Source organism: Ambystoma mexicanum, chromosome 8, assembly GCF_040938575.1.
Source record: "Ambystoma mexicanum isolate Mex_15411 chromosome 8, UKY_AmexF1_1, whole genome shotgun sequence".
NCBI classification, from domain to species: domain Eukaryota; kingdom Metazoa; phylum Chordata; class Amphibia; order Caudata; family Ambystomatidae; genus Ambystoma; species Ambystoma mexicanum.
In genome coordinates, this window is record NC_090929.1 from 1,426,809,894 (window position 1) to 1,426,834,861 (window position 24,968).

Sequence of the window (24,968 nt, forward strand, 5' to 3'; positions counted from 1 at the left end):
AAGGCCACACAGATGATGATGATGACGACGACGACGACGAACATCCGAAAGCCAGCCGTGGTAGAGTCCCGATCGCTGACGACGACGATGACCCAACGCCCTTGCTGGGCCAACGTTCTTCATTGACTCTTTGCGGGAACAAACTCTTGTTGTGGAGGTAAACCGTACGCCTCACCCTCGAACGACGTCCAAGACCGATCGTTGACGAGCACCGCCAGGACCAAAGCTTCTGCCTCGACGCCATTGTTCACCCTTCCAACGAGTAGCTCGACGATCCGTGGTTCCTGCCTTAAAGGGAGTTCACTCAAGAAGGATCCGTCGATGACCTGTCATCAGAATCTGCTAAACCAGGTGCATTGGGGTAGTAGAGCAATTTGAAGAAGGATCCATCGACGATCCATCATCGGGATCTGCTTAACTAGGTACGTTGGGGTAGTAGAACATTTACAGCAGGAAATCAGACTCTGCTGAGCAATGTATGGACTGGGCTTGTTTATTATATTTACAGGTTGCACAGGTGGGGGGATACTCGTACAAAACTGTGTCTAGGAAATGGACAAAGTATTCTGCCAATTGTTTAACCCCTTCTTTTTCCTCCCATGTCTATTGGTGGTTCACTTTATTAATTGATTTGTATGCCATTTGAAACTGTGTACAGCTGATGCATTTTAATGGAATCAAAAGCCTTATTTATATAGAGAACTGTGTTTTCACTAACCTAGTGTGTGGACATTCATTTGTGGGTGCTTGGGGACTATACTGTACTTAAGAACCAGCCTGCATCACCTCCTGAGAACTTAAGCCTTGGTTGCTCGTCCACAGCAACCGAATAGAGAACCTTGGCTGGGTTGCTCTGTGCTTCTACTCTGCAATATGGAGAGCAGGAGTACATATACCCCTCCAATCTTTACAGGGGGCCAGTGAAGAGATTTCAGAGCTGAAGAGATATGATGCCTGGGTTTGAGGCCAAGGACAAGTCTCACAGTCCTGTTCTGGATAAGTTGTAAAGGTCAAATAGTAGAGGCAGGAAGATTTAGAAAGGACCAGAGCTCTGGAGACAGTGAACTTCTGGGGGAGAGAAAAGTAAGAATACCTCTGGGGAGGTGCAGCTGATAGTTTGACTTCTTGAAGATGTGGGGGAGAGAAGGAGAGGGTGGAGTCGACGATGACACCAAGTTTCTTAGCCTCACAGGGCGGAGCAGGAAGTGGGCCCAGAGTAAACGGCCAGAGAGAGAAAAGGAGGGAGCAGGTGTCTCACTGAGGAGGATCTCAGTATTGATAGCATTACGGCAGAGATCATTGGCGGCACACCATTCCTGAATTGTGGCCAGACAGTCCGATATGAGAGAAGAAGCAGAGGTTGCTGAGGGGAGCCTGAAAGAGAGCCGAGTGTCATCCGCATAACATTGAAAATTGGAGCAGAAAGTAGCGATGCAGTGAGCAAGAGGTGCCAGGTAGTGGTTGAAGAGCCAGGGAGAGAGGTTAGAACCCTGGGGGACACCGCAAGTAGAGGGCGAGATAGAAGAGAGGAAAGACCCCAGTTGGACCTGAGGGTTGGTTGGTGAGACAGGAGGTCAATGTCATGATGCCTACCCCCGGGGAACCAGACCAGGTCCAGCAACCGCGGAAGCAGGCATCAAGTTATTTTGAGCAAGCCCAAAAACCCTGCTAGGGGCAGTTTGGGTGGGGTCCTGGTGCCTATGGTGCCAGGCTCATATGGAGAGTCTCAGTCCTGGCGCCATAGGCGCCAGGCTCATAGAGTAGAACTTACCTGGCGCAGACCATGCTGCAGAGCTCCAAGCCAAATGAGGCTTGGAAGGGACTATTTTTTACTTGGGTGGGGCTGGGGAGGAATACTTACCTGGGACTACTTTGGAGGCTATTTAAACCACGCCCAAAGAGCAGCACACGCTTCGCGTTATTCTGCATCCAGCAGCATAACGCTCGCCATGTCTGCAAGCCTGCATCCAGTCTTCTGCCACGCCCGCCTCGAGTCTGCAGCTCCTAGAAAAAGGGAGGAACAGAAGAAGAGGTTAGAATAAGAGCAAAACCTTCGATCCTTACCTGAATTTCGGATCCACCGCGCCTTCGAGCTGGAAGAAAGAAGCATTTTACGTGCGCCGCCTCGCCTGCTGCAGCGCCGCGCTGAACTCACCGGCCTTCGCAGCATCCTCTCGATCCACCACATCCTTCTGCACGTTCCCGCCGCACTCTGGCACCTAAGGGGGGAACAAGAACAGCAAAGGTGAGCCAAGGGAATAAACGGAGGCAATAGTAACTACCCCATAGACTTACCTGATTACTGCCGGGGGTACTATTCCTCTTCACGGGTCGGCACAGTCTCCATTGCATCCTCGCCGTACCCCGGCCCCTAAGGGAAACAAAAGGACAAGGTCTTCTCACCACAATAGACTTACCTAATTTTACCGCCGGAGGCATTATTCTCCAAACTTCATATTTTCTCTCCACACCTGAATAAGGGAGCAAGCCACAGGTTACCTTCTGGCCTTATTTTATTGAACTGTGTAGGATAAGCCAAATCCTTACCTGAACTTTGTCAGCTACCACGAGGAACACTTTGCTGGGGTCAAGCTGCAAACTGCAAGGAATCGGACAAGGGTGAAAGTCACACATGTGAACTCTTACGAACTACATACTTTTCGGAGTCAATATTGTTCTGGAACTCACCAATTCCTTCGAGCCAGTGAAGCAACTGGTTATCAACGCGCCCCTGCTCTCAACGCAGGATGGAGAGCTCATCTTTTCAAACCATCTGGTGAGACTATAAGAGGGGACATCAAAGGTGATCTGTGGGGAGAACGGCAGGGGTGCCGGGGGATTTACACTTACCCCCACGGGTGGTTACTTCCCTTTCTCCATTTACAGAAGAATATTCCTACAGGCCAAGCAAACGAAGCTAGGTGGGCCAGTCCAGTCCGTCATTTCGGCCCTACGCGTCAGCTGTCCAGTTCAGATCGACGCCTTTGTGGGAGCCAGGTGAGCGTAACAGTCAACCAGGCCAGGGTCTGATCAGTAATACCAAGGTTGTCGTGGAGGGGTGATTGAGCAAGATGGCATGGTTGTCCATGTCAAAAGCAGAGGATAGATCGAGGAGAATGAGGACAGAAGGCAGGTTGGAGCAAGTCTTCATTGATGTTTCCATGCTCCTGGTAGCTCTGAAGCCAGATTGGCTTAGCCAGTCAGTAAGTGAGCAAGTGAGTTTGCATAATCTGTTTGAAATTTTTATAGATTTGTAACACCTCACTTTAGAGTGGGTACAATATCTCTAACCTAATTGGTCAGTGCATGTGAGTGGATAATGTTACAAAAGTTACATCACACTAAAGCATCCCCTACGTAACTCCTTGGGCATATTAATGAAGGGGAAGTCTAATGGGAGTAACTTCTACACCCAGTTTCCCCTCCTACTCGATGTGATGATATCTTGGAGATTTCTACATTAAACGATTGCAATTTTCTGAAACATGTCCCTCATGTGATAATGTTACTAACGGTTCATCAAATTGCTCATCAGGGGTGAATCTGATCATGCAATTCTCATTTCAGCATGACATGTAATGTGTATTACATATTACATTTTTCCCTCTAATACTGTAAAACATATTTTTTTCAATCTCAGAATAACTCCCTATCTGACACAGATGCTAGGATGAGAATCGCCAAACGCATGCCATTTCTGCACACAAATATCCACATAATTTCCATGATTTAAAGAGCTTTTCACCCTGAACAATTAAAAATCAAAGTAAGCTTGTACGACATTTCCTTCAAAGGTTATAAACCAAGTACAATTCTTTATTGATGAAGTCCCAGTACACAATGAGCGGTTACAATCCTTTATTCTAGTTGCAACGCAAACAGCAGCCTCAGCCGTCACATCTCAATTTCTTCTCCTTTAGTCTCCACCCATCCTACTTCAAATGCATACATTCCACATTCTCAACAACAACCTCTGCTACTCAACATGGAATACATATTCCATATTCTTCCTGTAACTGCAGCACACCTTTTTGTTAAATTTACATATCTACATTGGTGTCATGGTCAGTTATATGTAGAAGATTGCATATGTTATGTTATTTTGCATTTATATAGTGCCTTATATACCATTGGTATGGTCTGAAGCCGCTGGTAGGTTGAACGCCCTTGGGAACCGAAGTTCGGGTCAGTAGAGAGAGTAGAGAGAGTCCAAAGGTGCGTGTGCACACCAGGTATGTGTGCAGCTGGTGCGGAATTCGTGTGGTAGCTGCTTCTTAGTGGTAGGTGTGGTGGTTGAGAGATCAGGAGTATGTATTCGCTCTGGCAGGATTTATCCAGACCCAGTGTGGCTGCGTTAGGCCTGAGGAGAACGCCTGGCTGGGGGTGTGAAACCAGCAGCGTTTACTCAGGGTGATGGGGAGTGAGCGGGAGATGTTGATATGAGAACAGTTATACCGAATGGTGACATAGTATCTCTGTGTTCTAGTTGAGTGGTGGTGTAAAGAGTAAGCGTGGGGTGTACAATTTTAATAGGTTATTGCCCTTTAAATGTGGTGGATTGAATAACATGTTAATGATGTTTACTGCTCCTGGCCTGGTAACAGCCAATCGGTATTAGTTCCTTTTGAAACCCAGAGCTGGGCTATTTGACTCCTGAGAGTGTGGTTGCAGGGGGAACAGTTTTAGAAAACTCTTTGAAGCTCAAAGCTGGTAGGGCCACTTGTTGACTTAGCCTGCCCCTTGCATGAGTCCAGCCCCACCCCCTTGAATGAGTCAAGCACCTGCATGTTCCTTTTGTCATGCACCAGGTCTCCGATTTTGTGGTATCTCATCCGCCCATGAAGAGCTGGCTGATGGGAAGATGGGATTTCTTGGATAACAGGCTACTTTTTTTTTATAGCATATTAGTTGTATTTTCAAGGGTTTTTAGCCTACACCCTCTGACCGATGGAAGCTGTAAAGGGCAAATATTTGTTATTACCCAGGCGTGATTCTTAGAACAAGGTAAACCAGCAAAGTCATAAAGTTTATGATCAAGCTTCAAGGCCTGGGTTTTTCTTCTCTGAAGCAAGTCATCCCCGGCCTGTTGCTGTGGCTGGAGGGAAGGAATGCAGTGTTGCCTTATAGACCCAACGCCGGAGTTTTATTCACTAACGCATTTAAGTCGTTTTCTTAACCACGTTACAATTGTCGCTTTAAGCAGAGCAACATGATAACTTTTTTTCTTTGCATCAAACACCTGTCAAAGGTTCACCTTTTTATTTTCGCTGTATGTTTCTTTTTATAAAGCAGATTCTTAATACTGTAAAGGAAAACGTACACAATGCATGGTCCAATTTGGTTTTTACTCTCCTATGAAATGCAGTGCTTTGCATCCTAGATTGGACTATTCTCTCTTTAATAGTTGCTGCATACTTTCTGGTAATGGGAAGGACTTTTTGTGCCTTCTCATTTACTTCGAACATATACTCTTGTTGTAGATGGGTTACTGACTTCACAACACTTCCTTGCATGTGTATTTTCAGATGCTATGAGCAAGCTGCAGCTCACATTTCTGTTTCTAAAGTCTGTGCTTTTCTATGAATTTCTATATACGTTTTACTACAGTCTTAACGTATTTGTATAAGAAACTTCAATACACCTAAATTGAGGGTCCCTTTAAATGCTCTTGAAGGTTTTATACATTTTTCTAGAAGACACTGAAGTGACTAGAACCTTTTAAAATATGATTTGCCAACCGCCCCCTTACTGAGAACAAACCATGCCAAATAGTATGTTTTATTGAATGCTGCCTGCTCAGAAAGAGCTGCAATAATGTTTGATATCTTCATGTTTTACCAGTGAATAAGTACTTGAAGTACGCTGGTTCCTGGATGCAGCCAAGCTGTCAAAGATTCCCTAAGACTGGTCACTATTTCCATACGAGATCTACATTGGCATGGGAGCTTACCCTTTCACAGCTTCCTTCTGGACTCTTCGAAGTCCTTTACCTTGTGCTGTATACTCTTAACTGCAAAGAAGTGCTGCAGCCTCCACCAGAGAAGCTTTGGTATGCTTGACCAAAAAGTGCAGCATCTGTCGGAGCACCCTTCCCCATCTGTCCATTGCAAACTGAGGAAGCTCACCTTTGCCTCTGCTTTGCTCCATTCTTACGAGAAGAAAGATTACTCCTATTGTCAGCTCACTGGTATCTTTCGCTGCTCATTTTCAGTCTAGCACATTCAAATTGGCTATATAAGATGTGGCTTTCTTTTCAGGCAGAGCATATTTATGAAACCCCTGACTGCTCCCTTGTGTGATGGAATGCATATTCTATTTTAAGTTTACACTTTCTGTGACACATTTTGGTTTTGACCCTTTACTGCTTTTAAAAGCTTACATCTGTGGTTTGCTGATACCACAGATAAGTTGCCTGAAGAGGTCCATTCCCAAAGTACAGCTATAACCCCCAAAACAGGTTTAAAAATAAATCTCAAATGTATGTGCAATCCTGTACTCGGGTGCTTGCTATATTTGGGCGCAGGGCTGGTATTTCCTTTCCTTTCCTTGCTCTGATGAGGTATTGTTTGCGCAAGTTGCTGTAAAAAGAGAAGTGGAAAGTGTAAGCATGAGATGTGACTCCCAATCACTGTTTTCCCCACTTCACCACAAACATGTGGTCCTAGTCTGAGATGGGGTTGAAGGGTCCAGCCTAAAGTGTTATATGCAAGCCTCTAACTACACTTGTGGGTTCATTTACTAAAACTTGCACTGAGGGCTATGCTGCACCCTGTTTTATATCACTTTAGGGAACCACCCATCTTTTTGCTCCCACTTCTATCACTGAACATATCAATTTGTATATCTTTTTGGTGCCACCCACAAGGATAGTCCAGCACTGAAATTGCAGGCAACTCTGCTGTGAATAACAGTATCAACAGAAAACCCAGACATGTTTTTTCTGACTTGTTGGGTGTTTCCATCGAAGCACGCCACCCCCTGAGGCTCTAAAAATAAGAAACCCATCTGTGGATTACCCTTAGTAGCTGGAATAGGACTGATCTGGAAATTCTCCTCCGGTATGTTAGAGGGCTAAACCTTGATGGTAGAGCCTCCTGAGTCTGCACCTTACCAGAGAACAGGTTATTGGGCCTTTTTCATTCGCAATAGACGGTCTCTCGCACTTTTGTCAAACTTGGACAATGTCATTGTTTTTTCTTATAAACTGTTCAGTTGCGACTTGACATTAAACTCCTAGCAAACCAATGTAGAATTACAGGTTCTTTTCCTTCTGCTCACCCTTCTTAAGCAAGTAGCGACAGATGGATCTTTGTGCAAGTGAGGTCCCATGTTGACAAAGGTGTTAGGAATGTTCATAGGATGTTACAGTAAGGGGACAACTGAATTATTTTTTATAGGTTATGTCGCATGCCTGTTTGCCTCCATTATCTAAATTAAATTAACTCTGGCATTCTCCATTGCTTTTTACCAATAGGGGTGAAAGATGGAAACTGCACAATTTTACAAGTCGTGGAAGCTCTTGGGTAAGGAAAGTCTCGTTTGACAGTCTTCTTTGTTTACTTCTTAAGTGCTTTTTTCTGTGATATCTGCTCTGTTTAATACTAGACTGCTTACGGATCCCTTGAGATTATTCAAACCAGAATGTTGCCTTATTCTGATTAATTGCTTGATGCAAATAACTGTAACATGTCCAAACCTCATATTACCTTCAAGCCAGCACAATGTAAAGTTGGTAGAAAATGTTTCATGGGTATTCCACCTACTTGCAAACCACTCTTATCATTTAAGTTATACATGCATTTCTTTCAATGTAGGGCACTGACAAAAGATAAAGTTTTACCTGGGCTCAAACATTACAAACCAATTCAAAGGTATCATCCCTTAATTGGGAAACGTTTGAATATGCATGTGCAAGGTAAACAAGCACTAAGTGGCACAGATAGTTAATATTGTTTTCCTGGGGAAAACCCACAAACGGCAAAAAACACCTTTTGTCCCGAGCTTAATGTTCTCTAATAGAGATAAAATGGTTGTACGTTTTCCTAGTGGTTCAAAAATTGACAAAGTAACTCCATTTCAAAATCACATGATAGAAGTAGAATGCAAAAAGGAGGCCATGTGGCCTAGCAGTGAACGGAAGCCTGCAAACTGAGCTGTAATATATAGTTTGTAGTCCACAATTGGTTCTGGGTAAAATGGCTGCTCCTATTGATTGTTCCCTACAGCATACCTCTCAAACCGTCACTTGGGGTGGGTGTAATCAGATGATGTTGTTTGGGCGGGTGAGTGCTGTGATGAATCTTTCGAGTCATCACTGATTGCCCGTCAAGGATCTCCTCCCACATGGCCGGGGGACGACAGCTGCTACAATAGCCTGACCCTGGGGGTGGTATTATGAGGGAAGGAGACGGCTGTAGGGGGAAGGTGGTGACCCCATCAGGAAGGATGCAGTATTCTTCCCTTTCTGGGGAAGAAAACTCCATAATTCCTTAGTTCTTGATGGCTTGTTGTCACTACACAAATCCCTCCTGTTGTAAAATCCAGAAGCCCCTTCCTGAAAATCACTCTAGACAAAATTCCATTCAACGCACACACACACGCGGACGGAAGGTGACGATGCAGAAAGAACCAAACACCATGCAGACTAGTTATTATGATGCAGCACGAGTGCGTGGGACATTAAAAATGGTGTCATCGTTTGGGAAACCGGGAGAGCGAAAAAGGAAGGCAGATCCCGAGAAGCAGGCAGCCCCGGGAAGGACTGTGCTGGAGAACGCGGGCATTTCCAGGCGGGCACTTGTGAAGACTTACTGGCATGTCGCAAGGCCAAGAGACTCAGCGGGCACAGTGTGAGGACCGGCAGCAGGGCTAGCAGAGCTATGGTCGTGCCGAGAAGCAGCAGTCTTGCCGGCGGCTCAGCACAAAGTGGTCGGTAGCGCTGACGCAGGGTCTGCAGTGCCGGGGAGGCCATTCCAGAGGGTAAGCTTCGTCGTCGGCAACATGCCACGGGTCGGGAATGCTGCACGACACCATTGAGTCCGGCCGAACCATTCAGGGCCCTGGGGCATTCTGAAAAGCATTTGAGCAAAAATGTTTGAATCCCGACCAAGTAAAATACAAAGACCACATGTATGAGATGTTGGAACAAGTAATGCCTCAAGCCAATGAAGAAAAGGCACAGTAAAGTAATACAACTGCGTTATATTGAAAGACAGTGAAGTGAAGAAGTAGTCCTGGTGAAAGAAGTGCATCAGGCAGTGAGTATTTGGCGGAGAGATGCCTGGCAGAGAAGTATACCGGGGGATCTACGGGATCCCAGAAAGGGGTTCCTGGCAGGGAAGTATACCAGGGGATGTAGGAAGCTGATAAAAGGGAAGCCCTGGCAGCAGAACACCAGGCACTTTGAAGATAATTAAGACATTTACCATTGTAAGAAGATACCTGGCAGGAGACTACACCAGGTGATCTAAAGAACCTACTAAGGATTTCTGGCAGGGGAGTATACCAGGAGGTCCTCTAAAGTCCTCTAAATGCAGAACACATTGTAGAAAGCTATACCAGAGACTCTAGGAAAGCAGGCATTTGAAGTTCAACAAAGCCCTTTCCTTTATGTCGACATCTAAACACCTGGAAAAAGGAAATATTCAGAAACCGGATGAGCTCATAGGAGGGTTTCTGATTGTCAAGTGCATAAGGTGTCCCACCAAGATACTCAAAGGAATTAAAGATAATCTTCTATAGAGCATCTTATTTAAACAAGATCATTTTTGTGACCTCAGTGCAGCGAAAGTCTAGGAAGAGCTGAAAGTTATGAGACACATTGTTTGCACAGGAACTTGCTGAATCTGACAGAAATAACCAAATGAATTGTTTCAAGAGACATTTCTGCCATCGTTGAGAAACTATTGTTTGAAGGAAACACTTTTTTGCCATCCTCAAGAAATTGTTTGGAAAAGACACTTATGCCATCCTACCTGAAATATCCAGGGACAGGGAATCGCCCTCTGATCCAAGGGTTTCTCCTTGGAAAAGACAATTTTTGTTGGATTTATCTGATTGCTTTAATTGTGAGCACATGTTGGCCAAACATAAGCCAAAAACATATTTCCTTAAACTTTTAGTTGTTCCTTTTCAGTGCAAGGGTCAGATTTAGTATGTTTTGGACACAAGGACAGCTCAGTAATTTTGACAAGCTGGCAGTCTGATTTTTAGTTTCCTATGTAGGGAAACTCTCTTTAGGATAGGGACAGAGAGGCCTTTATCCAACTCTTTTATTTTAATAAAGATGTCTGGTAATGAAAATATATCAACTTTTTGTCCGCCTCTCATTTCTGTCCCCTCTGTGTTCTTTGAAAGTTATGGACCTGCATAGGGGTTCTGTGTCTCTTCACTGATTCCTATTGTGTGAGGTTCTCATTGTAAAAACCTTGCTCACCTAATTTATTTTTATTTTATTTTTTGGATTTGTAGAGCGCACTGGAGCCCACGGGCATCGAGGCACTATAAACTGAGCGTAAGAAGGTTTAATTCAGGATTACATGATTGCCGCCCAGCAGGTAGTCTTGGTACAGGATACATGGTTGCATATACAGACGTAGAGACGTTACAGGTTACTTAGTTCAGATCCAGAGGAATATACAGTATAAAAATGTGCAGAGTCATACAAAGAGCCTGGTTTTGATGGCCTTGCGAAAGGCTGCATGAGAGTCTATTGGCCTGATATGTAGTGGTAGGGCGTACCAGTAGGTGTAAGCTGGTACCACCAGCACAAACTCTGTGTATTTTGGCAATGGTTCTTAAGTTGGTGTATGCCGTTATGGCTGGCCTGGAGGCAAGGGGTTTGGAGATCCTTTGGACCAGGTAGGGGCGGGGTCCTGGTCGTGGAGACACTTGTGCGTCGGGGCAAGAGTTTTGAAAATGATCCTTTCCTTAACTGGTAGCCAGTGGACCTGCCTCCTGAGCCCTGAGACATGATCCCTGCGTGATAAACCAGTGGCGGCCCTAAGGGCGTTATTTTGAACTACTTGCAGTTTAGCAAGATTTTTGCCTGAAATTCCTACAAGAAGGGCATTGCAGTAGTCCAGTCTTGATCCAATTATTGCCCTGGCGATGGTGAGGCAATTCTGTTTATTCTGTTGGGCTAAGCATGGCCTCACTGCATTAAGAAGCTTGGAATGGTAGGCTGGGGGAGGATGCTATGGCATTAACCTGCCTGTTCATGGCCAGGTTGGGTTCCAAATAAACACCCAAGGTCTTGACCGTTTGTAAGACATTGATGGGGATATTGTCAAAGGTGAAGGAGCTGTATTGCTTGTCCAGCATGACTGGGTGGACAGGGAACCAATAATCAGAAGTTCGGTTTTCTCACTGTGGAGGCATAACCAGTTTTCTGCCATCCAGGATTGGATCGTTGAGTAAATGGAATTGAGGGTGTTCAAGTCAGACCGGTACTTACCCGAGAGGGGGATGAGCACCTGGGTGTCATCAGCATAGTTCGTATACGAGATGCCCAGGGCGTCCAGAATTTTGAACAGAGGCCTTGTGAAGAGATTGTATAGGGTGGGAGCAATGCATGAACCCTGTGGTACCCCGCATTGGATGATGCTCGGGTCGGCACAGGAAGAATCGGAACAGACCTTCATTGCTCTTTCCTGCAGGAACGAAGTTATCCAATTACAGGCACTAGGGGAGAAGTTGGCTGCGGTGGAAAGATGAGGACAGAGGATCTTGTGATCCACCAGATCGAAGGCAGTGGGTAGGTCCAGGAAGAGAAGTAGCGCAGGTTTGCCTGCGTCTCTAAGGTCATCCATCTGGTTTTTAAGTCGAGGGCAGTTCCAGTGCAATGTTGTGGCCAAAATGAACACTTTAAATGTATTCTTCGAACTGGAGCGCCAACAGGTGCCTGCAAACGTGACACCATTGTCCCTTTTCATAGACATTTGCCACCAATGATTCTTGTTCCCATTCAATGTGGGGGACCACCTCATACCATTACCTACTCTCTGCTCCTATGATCAATGGTTTATTTGTATTGCGCCGAACTGCTCGCAAGCATCGGGGCGCATACGTGGAGACACAGACAGACAGTGATGGACAGAACAATAACGGGACGCTTCATTACACATCAGGATTAGGCCATCAAAGGGCGTAGGGTCTTATCTAGGATTACTCAAAAAGCATGGTTTTGAGTTTTTTACAGAAAGAATATAGGTTAGATTCTAGTCTGATGCTTGTCGGTAGTTTGTTCCAGAAAGCTGCTGCACGTGTGTGGAATGCTTTTCCTAGACCTAGTTCTTTTTTGAATTTAGGAGTTATCAGTCCTTTGGCTTCAGATCTTAATGTTCTGGTAGGGTTGTAGGGTGTTAGTTTGGTCTTGAGGTAGGCAGGGGCTTTTCCATAAAGGCATTTATGGGTTAGACACAAGGAGGATCCCCATCGGGATTCTGGCTCCACCCCCACCATCTGCGCACCTACTGTCCTTGAATGCTGCCTCTTCCTTCCCCCTTTCTTTTTGATCCTACTTCCTCACCCGGAAGCGCATGCAGACGGAAGCAAAGGGCAGACCAAAGCGAATTTGTGAGTGTCCAGCTGAGCTGTAATTTAGCAGTGCTCTCTGCAGCTCTGCTTTGGTTTCTCCGAATTTGACGAGTAGCGATTTTCTGGCACACTTGAGAGCCCTGAGGCACAACATCCGCCTTGGAAAAAGACCGTGGCATGGAATGATTGTTCCACAGGGAACCTATATTCCAGCTATGAGGGAGACCTGATGAAGCCCCTGCATGCTCTAAAACCTAGACTGGGAAGCCATGTCATAATCATCTAGCCAGCAAATCTGAAGGGGAGGGATGTCGGAACATAGGGGGGGGGGGGGGGGGGGGGTGTGTGTGTGTGTGTGTGTGTGTGTGTGTGTGTGTGTGTGTGTGTGTGTGTTAGTGATTTCAGCAGATGTAACCTAAAGTAAGGACTATGAGTGGAATAGACATGGGGTTCAGCTTCACATCTGAGATAACAAGCAAACCTGTGCCTTGTGATACCCACCAAAATAACCGGTCAGCAATAACACTAAGGCTGAGAAATACTTGAAAGGGAATCTTCAATTAATGTCAACTGTAATTAATTTGTACAAGACTCAAGGACACAAAAGACCGACTCTGGCATGAAGTTATCAGAAGTTTCTTGTCATACTAGTTTGGCGACTGGATATAAATGAAATGAAGAATGCACTTTTTTTATTGTTTCACACAGCTTTCTTGTTATGAGTCGCTTCACTGCTGTCCTTTGTACCTCTCTTAAGCCTTAAATCACCCCTAGCTCTATGTTGGAGAGTATTACTCATGGTTGTTGGAGGGCAGAGGGGTGTGTGACAGAACCACAACTCCTGTTAAACAGTCCACTTGGGTGGTGTGCTCTCCACACACTCTGGTGTGAGGGGTCTTACTGCTGTTTTGACCTTGGCACCCTTAAGCTTGTTTGGGAAGGTTCGAACCGCAACTTCCATCAGCCACTAGACTTGATTTGTTAGAACTAACTCTGTACTTTTGATTCTCTGTACTTCACGGTCATTTGGGACTGACCAGGCCACAACTCTCCGGCACTTCACTCTTGTTGTTGCCCCATGCCGGTATGTGGACCACAGCTGGTTGATTCTTCTTCTGCAGGGTGACTTCCTGGTTGGCGCATGGTTGGGCTTTTGCTCTAGATCGAGGTTTCCACCGTTGGACGACTTTCACTTTTTGCTCATCCTGTTTTGTCCTCTGCTTCCAGTGATTCAGTTCAGTGGCCTCCCATGTGCACAGACACTACCTTTTAGCCAACACCATCTATGGCTGTCTCCATCCACCTCTCGCTGCGTCACATCACTTCTGCTGGGTGGACAGTCTCTTTAATCCCCACAGAGCCAAACTCCTCCTGCATGACTGTGAAGTACAGAGGATGTTGATGTTATTGTTCACACTTTATCTGGTACTTAGGATTGATTGGCACTTGGTTTAGTCTTCGAGTTTTCACTACTCTGTATTGCTGAAATGTATTTTTTATCGGATGCTCGAGTAGTAATAGACTCCAATGCCCAGCATGCATTGTCTTTGTTAATTGCTTTTTTCTGAGATGGTTGAGCAGAGTGGATTCCTATAATCCGCTTGCTATCTGAGTGTTTTTCTTAAATGCTTCCTGAGTAGTGAACTCATACTCAACAGGAAGTAGGCCTTTCAAGTGTTAGATACTTGAGAAACGAGGGACTCCTCCGCATGTATTTTCTTTAGAAATGGCTTTTCTCAGATGCTTAAGGAGTAGGGAACATCTGTATCCAGCATACAGTATTACTTGTCTATTTGCTCGGGGAGATATGCAATGTAGCAAATCGGAATCTGGAGATGGACAAGTTGGCATTGTGGTTCAACCTTTCTTCTAAATCCCACAAAAAAACCTATACTGTCCCTAACACTAAGATGCTTGGCCCTGTTCTGTAAAGAAAGCTATAAAAGGGTGCTTGTTAGGATGTCTGTTACAAGCCAGGAAGTCCTCCGTCCAGAATCCTGTGCTTACCTGTGTTCTGTCCCTTGTGATGTATCGGATGGCATCATCACTGTTTTCCCGGCAGTGACCTCCCATGTCGACGGGGGACGGCAACCGCTACCTGATATGAGGGAGGATCCCATGGGAGGAGACAGCCTCCGGGGAGATGTCATGGCTTCATTGGTTGATATGATTTTTGATTTTGATTTTTTGAGACATGGTATCTCACATTTGCCGGTGAAGAAGATCCTTTGATACCCAATACCCTAATGGCATATTGCCAGACATCTGTATCCCCTCCCCCTGTAAGGGAAAGTACAGCAACCTTTTCCCAAAACCCTATAGGCCAAACCTCCATCCCTGGTCTAAAATGTAAAAGACCCAAGACTACATTTTCCAGTTCTAATTATCGACCATATAGAACAGGTTCATCATAAAGAACTGTTGAAAGTGATTTACTAAACCATCTGTTTCAATCTGCATCAATGCACTACTTTTCCTACAAGCACCCAAATACTGCAACGAGGAAGAAGGAAAGAACAATGCAGAGCAGATGCAGCCTCAAGCTCAATGAGCGTTTTAGTTGTTTTGGAAATGCACTTGTGCCTGGGACATTTAAAGATCCATAGCAAACTCTGAGAGGCTGCTGCTGTTGGGGAGAAGTCGCCGTACTTCCCTGTGAGACTCGTGGAGCTTGGAAGCACAAACCAGTGTGGCGGAGCAGAGCAGCTCGCCAATGAGGAAGCGGAGAAACGCTGCGCGGACAGGATTTGCCAGGTGCCAGTGGAAGACTCATGGGCATTCAGCAACTGAAGAAAGCAGCGTTTCACGTACTGGGCCCTGACGTCAGACAGTGAGACCGGCATGCCGAAGCAAAGCCGCGAGAGCGACCGGAACGGTGCGAGAGCAGTCCAGAGTGGAAAGCGGGCGGCAAAGCTTTACAGTTAACGCATATAGGACCGAAGATGCCACACAGAGCTGGTGAGTAAACCCAGGCATGGTGGGGACCCTGGGGCGTTTCGGTGACCACGCTGAATACAAGATGAAGCCTCAGAAACTGAGACATTAAAGAAATTGGTTTAAAACCAGGAAAGCATATTACAAATAAAGACGCCAGGAGAGTATACCAGGAAATCGCAAGTGCATAAAAAGTCCTGGCAGGGGGGGGTATACTAGGCTGTTGAAAATATACAGTATGCCGCAAGAAAGGATTTATAACTGTTTGTTAAACAAGAAGGAACTTGAAACCACAAGGCTAAGCAGCTTTGTAAATCACCTTATTGTGAGCCAAGAAAGAAACACAGAACTGTTAGATCAAGAATGGTTTGCATTAAGAATCCAGGGGAAGGGAACCACCTTTGGGAGCCAAGGCTCTTTGACCTTGAGAGCTTTGTGTTGGAGAATCATTTGTGTTGAAGAAGAATCCAGGAGTAGGAAGCCAACCAAATGACTGGTGATCATCTTCTGACACCCCCGTACTCTCTCTCTTTCTCGGATACCGGCCCCGTTTACAGTCTGAGCCAGTAGGTTGAATGGCTCACCTAGCGTCTCTTGTCTATACTGTTCAATTCAGTCCAATAAATGTCTCTTGTCTTTGCTCTCATGTGGGGACGTCTGGCCCGTGTTACCCTTCTTCAACCATTCTCTTGGTAGTCTTTCTCCAAAGAAAGTTCCTGGGGTTATCTCCCACTAGGCAGTTCTTTGTCCCACCTTGCGTTCCGGTTCCTTCACCCCGCCTTGGAATCTGGGTTCTCTCGCCCCACCTTGGGTTTCTGCTCTCGCCCCACCTTGGGATCTCGGGTCTCTCACCCCGCCTTTGAGTTGCTTTGGACCTCTCCTCCCCTCTCCTGGTTCCCGGGAGCCAACCACCCGGCAGTAACAGACTTGGGGGTAGAGGGGAGTGAGAGCGGAAGGGGGAATGAGAGGGGGGCGGGTCCTCTGTACTTAAGTCACGCTGGATATTTGATCCATCGACTCAAGCTCTTACTGACTACAGCAGCAAGAGTTGTGATCCATTGTCCCTTTGCGGCACATATTTCCCCCATTCTGTGCCAGTTTAATTGGATCCTGGTTGACAAAAGGGTCACATTTTTAAATATCTATGCTTGGTGCATCGTGCTGTTTATGGGGCTGGCGCCGAATACCTTTTGTCTTAAGTTCTGCCCTTATATACCCACTCGGCCGCTTCGGTCTCTGCAACTTGTAGTATTCAAGTGCCTCTCATCCGGCAGAACTATAGAATTCTCTCCTAGTGACACTTTAAGCTGTTCAAAACCAGCTCCTGTTTCACTGCTCGCCAAAGACCTTCCTTTTTTAATACCTGGTCCTCCTTTCAGCTCTTTCCTGTGGGATTAGCGCCAAGATGCCTTATTGGCAGACGTTGCGCTTTATAAGTTTTCATAACATAACAGCATGCCCTCTCTCTAGGCGAGTCCTGTGCACACCGAGGACCAGAAACCATGCCGACCTGTCTTACAGGTGTCGAGGAGTCCCCCCCCCCCCCTTTCTCACCTGAATCTGTTCTTAACCGGCGTCCTTGGCTGCTGCCTTCTTACGGATGGAATGGGTTTTGAAGAAGGCGGCCCGTGTCTCTGCCGAATCCAGAATGCGTTCAGTTTTCCAGGAGGCCAAATCAGGAATCCGGGAGGCTAAGTTTGTTCGCTAGAACTCGAATCCAGGAGGTAAGAAGAAGGGGGAGCGGGGGGGTGTTTCAAGGAAGGGAAAGCGGAGTGGAAAGGAAAAGAACCACGAGCTACGGAGCACACGTCTGGTCGCTACTTCGCAATAGCATTGAGACGCGCGGAGCCACGGAAGGCGTGGTCTAGAAATAGAGAAAGGTTACGGCCAACGCATGGAGCGAGAAGGGAATGTGTTGGATGGCCATATTGGAAGTATTAATGTGTATAAGCCCATTGTGACAGGGACCAAGAGGCCCAAAAGGGGGGGACCCTGCGATTCATGACAGCATGCCTCCTCCTAAGACCCTTCCCTCCTGGTTTGCCCGGGTGGATGAGGTGAAACCTTCTGAGCAGCTGTGGGGCCTTGATGTTTGAGAGGTTCCCAGGTTCTTTCACTAGGTGGATATTCTTTCCATTCAACCAAGTATTGAAGCTGGCCCCTTCTATACCTGGAATCACAAATCCGAGATACCTCATATTCCAATTGGTCATCGACCAGTGTAGGAGGAGGTCTGGAGGGTTTTTGGGAGGATGGATAGTAGGGTTTCAGTAGAGATGTGTGAAAGACTGGGTGTATCTTCTTCCAGGATTCAGGCAATTTGATCCGATAAGAAACAGGATTTATAATTTCTTTAATGGAAAATGGACCATAGTACCGAGGGGCCAGTTTACTAGGCCGTAGATGTCGGGGGTAGTAATTTTAAGGACAACCAGATCTGATCACCGACTGCACAAGAAGGGCCAGGTCTTCTGGAATATGCATATTTCTTGGTCTGTTCCCTGGCCTTCTCCAAAAATTCCTTGGCTTCTTTATGTATGTTGACAAGGGTTTCGATCCAGGAGTCAACTGTAGGTACTGGTCTAGGTTGATGAAGAACAGAAGGCAGGACCAACGGATGAAATCCTTGACTGCAATAAAAGGGGCTGATCATAAGTGCCGAATGGTCAGAATTATTGTAAGCAAATTCAGCCACGGGTATCAGGAGCGACCAGTCATCCTGGACCTTTGTGGCGAAGCATCGAAGATACTGTTCCAGGGTTTGATTGACACGTTCTGTGATTCCGTTGGTTTGAGGGTGGTAACCTGACGAAAGGGCACGTTGGATCCCTAAGCATTGTCAGAGATGTTTCCAGAATTGTGAGATGTATTGAGGTGCGCGGTCCGAAATGATCTTGGAAGGGAGTCCATGCAAACGGAATATGTGTTCCAGGAAGATTCCTGCTAGTTCAGAAGAAGATGGTAATTTACGCAAGGGCATAAAATGATACATATGAGTGAACAAGTCTATGGTGACCATTATGGTGGTATACCCACGGGAAGGTGGCAGTTCCACAATGAAGTCCATAGCAATAATCTCCCAAGGCCTAGTTGGCAATGTAGGTTGTAGTAGAAGGCCCGCTGGTTTCTTGTTGTTGTGTTTATTTTGGCTGCAGACAACACAGGATTGAATGTACTGCCATACGTAGGTTCTCATCCTAGGCCACCAGAATTGCCTTTGTATCAGACAGAGGGTATTGGTGACACCACGATGTCCGGAGTGTAGGGTATCGGACAGAGATTCATTATTCTCTGTTGTAGTCTTTTTGTAGGGATGACCAACACATTGTCTTTGAACAAATAACCTTCCCGGACTTTTACATTCCAAAGATTTCTTTTGGATTTGTCCTTCCACAGATCAGAGGATTGGGTTTGGGCTTGGATTTGACTGCCTGGGCCACAAAGATCGTGGGGGAAAACATCTGAGGATATGCTTTGTCTTCAGTGGGCTCGTAGTCAGGTCGTCGAGATAATGCGTCGGCAATCAGGTTTTGTGATCCAGGAACATGAGTGATATGGAACTGGTACTGGGCAAAGAAATATGCCCACAGCGCTTGACTGTTCCTATACTCCAAAGACTGTAGAATCTGGAGGTTCCAGTGCTCCGTACGGACCTGAACTGGACGTTTAGCTCCCAGAAGTAGATGTCGCCATTCAGTGAAGGCTTGGCGAATGGCTAACCATTCTTTTTCCAGGACTGAATAATGTGTTTCACTAGGAGTCCGGGTTCATGATAGGTACGCAATTGGGTGTTCCAGTTTATCTCCTAATTCTTGTTTCAGGACTGCGCTAATGGCATAATTTGAAGCGTCCGTTTCTACCAGGAAAGGACGGCTAGTATCAGGGTGAGCCAAGATAGGAGCTTGAGTAAACTCTGCCTTTAAACGCTGGAACGTCATATCTTGTGGTGTTGACCAGAGGAAAGGAGTGTCTTTCTTCAGGAGAGAAACAATCGGTTGTACTATCTCAGAGAAATTAGATATGAATTTCCGGTAGAAATTGGCAAGTCCCAAGAAAGATTGAATTTGTTTCATGGAAGTAGGAGCAGGCCAGGTCAATATGGCTTTTACCTTTTGAAGGGTCCATACCAATTCCTTCTGGGGGAAGAATAAACCCTAGGTAATGAACGGAGGTCACATGAAACGAGCATTTTTCAGGTTTGGCCAGGAGTTTATGATCTTGGAGTCTCTGCAAAACTGCCTTCACGTGCTCTTCATGTTGTATAGGATCCTAGGTGAAGATCCGTATGTCATCCAGATATACAATTACAAAGAGAAACGGCGTGTCAGAAAACACCCTATCCGGGGGGGGGGCGCTGTTGGGCTGAAACAAGATGGCCGCTTAAGCGTTACGCTCCGGACTGGCAGAGCAATTGATCCTCATTTACACGGCCCGACGCTGCATGTAACCCTGCAGGGCTACCTACAATCCTCCGTGAGCCTTACTGCTGTGGGCGTACGAGGTTTGGAGCCTCTGCACGCCCCGAGGACGGGGCTGTGCCTCCTTCCCCTGACTGCGGCTGTGGCCTCCTGCTCTCCCCGCCCTGCGGCTCTGGCGGCATCGGCTCGCCCACCCACCTGAGGCCGCGGCGCTGCGGGCCGCCTTGGGGGAGGGGCGCCCACCCAGCGGGGTGCACCGGACCATCGCGGCTGGCTGGGCTTCTCCGCATCTCTTCACGACCCGACCCGGGTCGTCGGTGGCTGCCGGCCCCTCCACCTCATCCGGCGGCCCCCCAGCTCCGGCTGGCTTCGCGCCCCCGAGCCATATCCCGAGGCGCTCCGGTGGCGGACCTGGCTCCCGCTTCCCCCCCCCTCACGCCCCGCCGCTCCTCCACTCAGACAACGGCACCGGAGTGCAGCAAGGTAGGGGGGCGTGAGGGGGGGTGTGCCTGGCTACTGTGGCCCCTGAGGTCGCCTTCCGCAGACCGGAGACTCACTCTCTCTCCTGCTTCGGGAGTGGTCTCCCTGCACATGGGCCGGCGCCACCGCTGGGCCTGATGCGGGGCTGTCCCCCCCCCCCCCCCACGCCTGCCTGGGTCCCGCCTGCCTGCTTGACATCGCTGCCCCCACCTGAGGCCGGTTGGGGGGCCCCGAACACCGAGACCCGCCGGACCACAATACATTCCCCACTGTAACATACCCTGTTGTTGCCTGCATCCAGGTGCTGCTGAGACCTGGCACCACGCACCTCCTGGTCTACACTAATGCCCCCACAGGCTCAACTGGAGAACCGCACCTACCGCTGTGACTTCCATCGCCTGGTTACGCTTGGCCTTACACAGGCGGCCCACCAGCCCCCCTCCTACTGTCTCCCCTCGCCACCAATTTCAGCGACATCTGCTCGTCAACCCCTGAGGGGTCACAGCCTCTTCAATTCCTCACTACCCGGGCTATCGGTGAGCCCATCAGTTGCCCCACGCCTGCACTGACTCTGTACATGCATCGGACCTTGCGATCTGGGGAGCGGGCCTTGCACTAATATCAAGCTCTCATATCTCCCCCTCCCTTTTCCTCGACCTCCGATACTGCCAGGAGGAGCAAAGGGGGCACGAGGAAACAGAGCTCCATCAACATGTTCGCGAAGGCTACGGTGAGATCGCCTGGGGAGGCTGCCGAGCAGGCTCCTACTGCCTCGTCCGACGCAGCCCCGGAATCCCAAAATATGATGGACTTTATTCGGGAGGGTTTCACCGCACTTCACTCAAAATTAGACGACATGAACGGCACTATATCTTCTATTAAGGCCCACATCGAGAGGACTGACAGCCGGGTGTCGGAGGTTGAGACGCGGGTCGGCTCCGCTGAGGATGCGCTGGGTGCCCTGCGTTCTGAGGTTGCCGCTCTCTCCAACCGAGTCCTCGAGGTGGAAAAGAAAAACGAGGATTTGGAATCCCGCTCGAGGCGTAACGATCTCCGCATTATCGGGGTTCCCGAGGATGAAGTCCACGAGCCAATGGAAGACTTCGTTCAGCGCACACTGCTGTCGCTCCTCGACGAGCCCGAGCTTTCCCCACACTTCGCAATTGAGCGGGCACACCGCGCTCTGGTGGCTAAACCTAGGCCCGGCGCTCCACCTCGGCCCATCATAGCTCGTGTGCTGAACTACCGCGACCGTGACGCCCTCCTCAGGGCCACAAGGCTCAAGGGCGAGCTACTACTGGGCGGCGCAAGGATTCACCTTTACCCAGACTTTTCAACAGCCGTCCAACGGGAACGCAAGACTTTCCAAGCGGTGAAACGTAGGCTGCGAGACCACTCAATCAAATATGCTATGCTCTATCCTGCCAAGCTCTGCATAGAGCACGCCAATCAGGTGTTCTTCTTTACGATTCCAGAGGAGGCCTCTAAATTCATTGACGAACACTTCCCTGGCTGATCCCTCTCCTCTGACCTTGGTTCAGCAGTTACCCTAGGTTCCCGGCGGGGAGCGCCCGGGCCCTTCCGCCTTCCCGCACCAGGGCCACGGTGATCCTCCATCCCGTAATCTGCTTGTTCAGTTCAACTTACAGAGTCCTCCCGGATCGCCATGTGCAAGTACTTTGCCCAAGCTACATGTGACTTCTATTGTGGGCATCTTATGTTCTACTGGCTCTGCTGCAGCCCGGAGCGACACGGCCAGTCAGGCCTACAGCCCCCCAGGCGCTGATGCCTTTGGTTTGGTTTTGTCTGAGAGGGGTTGGGCTTGTCATCCCTCTGTTTGGGGGGGGGGGAGTGTGGGTGTGGGTGGGGGTGGGACATGTTTGGGGTTTTGTTATTGAAAAGTTAGCGCTGGCAGCGAAGGCGGACTGTGCTGTGGCACTCGGGAACTGTTGCCGTAGGACCGCGAATCTGACCCTTTGGTCATTGACATTCTTCTCATTCCAAACGCCACCACACTGTGAGAGTGCCCTGACCTTTATGAGCTGGAACATACAGGGACTGGGTAATTATAAAAAGATGAGGCAGCTCCAGTTGCAGGCCGAGCGCCATGGATCCAAGATTCTCTTTTTACAAGAGACTCGTGCCCGTTCCGAACAATGCATGCGTTTCGCCAAGACATGGGGCCCCCATAGGTTTTTCACCGACTTCTCCACTCAAAGCCGGGGAGTCATGACCCTCATCCACAAGAGTCTCCATTTCACCCTCATTTCCTCGATAATCGACCCCAAGGCAGATATGTACTGCTCCATGCCATGCTACACCACAAGGAAGTGGTTCTTCTGAACATCTATGGCCCTAACCTAGATGACCCGGAATTTTATGTGCAGGTCACCTCCCTCCTCGATGGCTTCTCCCTTGTTCCTATCCTTTGGGGTGGTGACTTCAACACGATCTTCGATGTAGCTCTCGATAGATCCGGTTCCAAGCCCCGTCACCTCTCCAGGGCAGCTTACGCTGCACTGTCTTCCCTACCCCGTCTGGCCATGGTGGATGCATGGAGATTCTTCTACCCGGATTCTCGCATCTACTCTTTCTACTCCTCTGTTCATGATTTCTATTCCTGCATCAATAGATGGGTGATCTCCAACGAATTGGTTAAGAATGTAACACAGCTAATGATCCTTCCCAGAACCCTGTCTGACCACTCTCCTGTCACTGTTACCGTCGACTGGGGTCTTGATCCCTGCCGAACCCGCAACTGGAAATTGAAACCCCTCTCCTTACTGGACCCGGATTTCTGTTCCGAGCTCGAGCTGTCGATTGAGGAGTTCTTCGAGACCAACCCGGGCTCAGTAACGTCTCAGGCCACTCTGTGGGAGTCCTTCAAGGTTTATATTAGAGGGATTGCGTTGTCCAAGGAGAATGGGGTCCTTAAGTCGATCCGGAGAGATCTTGCCACCAGCGAATCTAGACTATCAACCCTAGAAGCTACATGCTCACTTTACTCTACCCCGGGGCAACCTGGCTGACATCGGGATGGAATTGGACAAGTTCCGTTCCCTTGCGGACCGTGAGCAGAGGTTCTTGGATAGCCCTGGCATGGCGAGGAGGTATGGGGAGGGTGAGCGCCCCAGCCGATTTCTGGCTCGGTTGATCCGGCACGAGACGGGGTCCCCACACATCCTTGGTATTGAGAGGCCGGACGGCTCTATGGCTGTCTCTTCACAGGATGTCAACAGGGAATTTTTCACATTCTACGAAACCCTATATTCTAACACTGATGAGGTGTCGGTGGCGGAGATCGACTCCTTTCTCGATGCCCTTCCTCTGTCAGCTTTGTCTCCGGAGACCGTGGGTTCCCTTGACTCCCCTCTCACGCGGGAGGAGCTGTCGGACGCTCTTGATTCCCTATCCTCGGGTCGTGCCCCTGGCTCGGACGGTATCCCAGTCGAATTTTACAAACATTTCAAGTCACAACTGCTCCCTCACTTGCTGGCTCTTTGGGAGGAGTCCGTGGAGGCCGGAGTATTCCCCCCTTCACTCTGTGAGGCTACAATCACAGTACTACTTAAATCTGGAAAACCCCCTTCGCAGTGCGGTTCGTATCGCCTGCTCTCACTTATAAATTGTGATGTCAAGATATACGCCAAGGCTCTGGCTCTCCGGTTGGCTCCCTTCCTGCCATCTATCATCCACCCGGACCAGGCTGGTTTCATCCCGGGTCGCTCTACCTCCCTGAACCTGAGGCGTCTATTTAACATCATTAACAGAATCAGTCCCGAGACGCACGCAGTGGCTGTCACCCTTGACATGCAAAAGGCGTTTGACTCGGTTTCATGGAGGTATCTGTGGCGGGTCCTCGATGGTTGCAAATTCGGCCCCTCCTTTCTCTCCTGGGTCAGACTGCTTTACTCCGCTCCTGTTGCCAGGGTCCGCACCGGCGACCGTTGCTCCCCCCTTTTTAAGATCGCCAGAGGGACGAGACAGGGGTTCCCCTTCTCTCCCTTGGTTTTCGCTATAGCAATTGAGCCTTTTGCCGACATGCTCCGCCAATTCCACACTCATAGGGGCCTCCGCTCTGCGGGACAGACGGACATAGTGTCCCTATATGCGGATGACGCGTTGTTGTTTGTGCGCTCTCCCTCCACCAACTTACCCCCAATACTAGAGGACATCATTCGGTTTGGTCGAATTTCGGGCCTTAAAGTGAATTGCTCAAAATCCACTCTTTTCCCACTCACGGAATGCACTCTCCCTCCCCCCGACACCCTCGGTTTCACATGGGCCCGATCTACATTTACCTACTTGGGGATAGTGGTAACGCGCCAGCGGGCGCTGACCTTCCAGGAAAACTATCAGTATCTCACACACTTGACAGCTAAGATAAACTCCCGATTTCTTTGGCAGGCAGGATAGGTCTGTTGAAGATGGTGGTGTTGCCCCACTTGCTTTACAGGTTCACTAACGTACCCTTGTGGCCAGGGGTGGGCTTCTTTCGTGACTTGACCCGCACTGTGAATTCCTTTCTTTGGCACTCGGGTGCGGTTCGCCTTAAAATCGATACCCTTTCCACTCCCATGTCTAACGGGGGCTTCGGTG

General features: G+C 48.4%; 1 protein-coding gene across 2 annotated transcripts in view; it reads left to right on the plus strand.

The window, feature by feature from the left end:
* MMS19 (MMS19 homolog, cytosolic iron-sulfur assembly component) overlaps positions 1 to 24,968 on the plus strand; it is a 1,998,114-nt gene that overhangs the window by 60,193 nt on the left and 1,912,953 nt on the right. For both annotated transcript variants that reach the window (XM_069611573.1, XM_069611574.1), the window contains exon 2: positions 7,475 to 7,523. In XM_069611573.1, the coding sequence (XP_069467674.1) occupies positions 7,475 to 7,523 (49 nt within the window). The remainder of the gene's footprint in view (positions 1 to 7,474; positions 7,524 to 24,968) is intronic.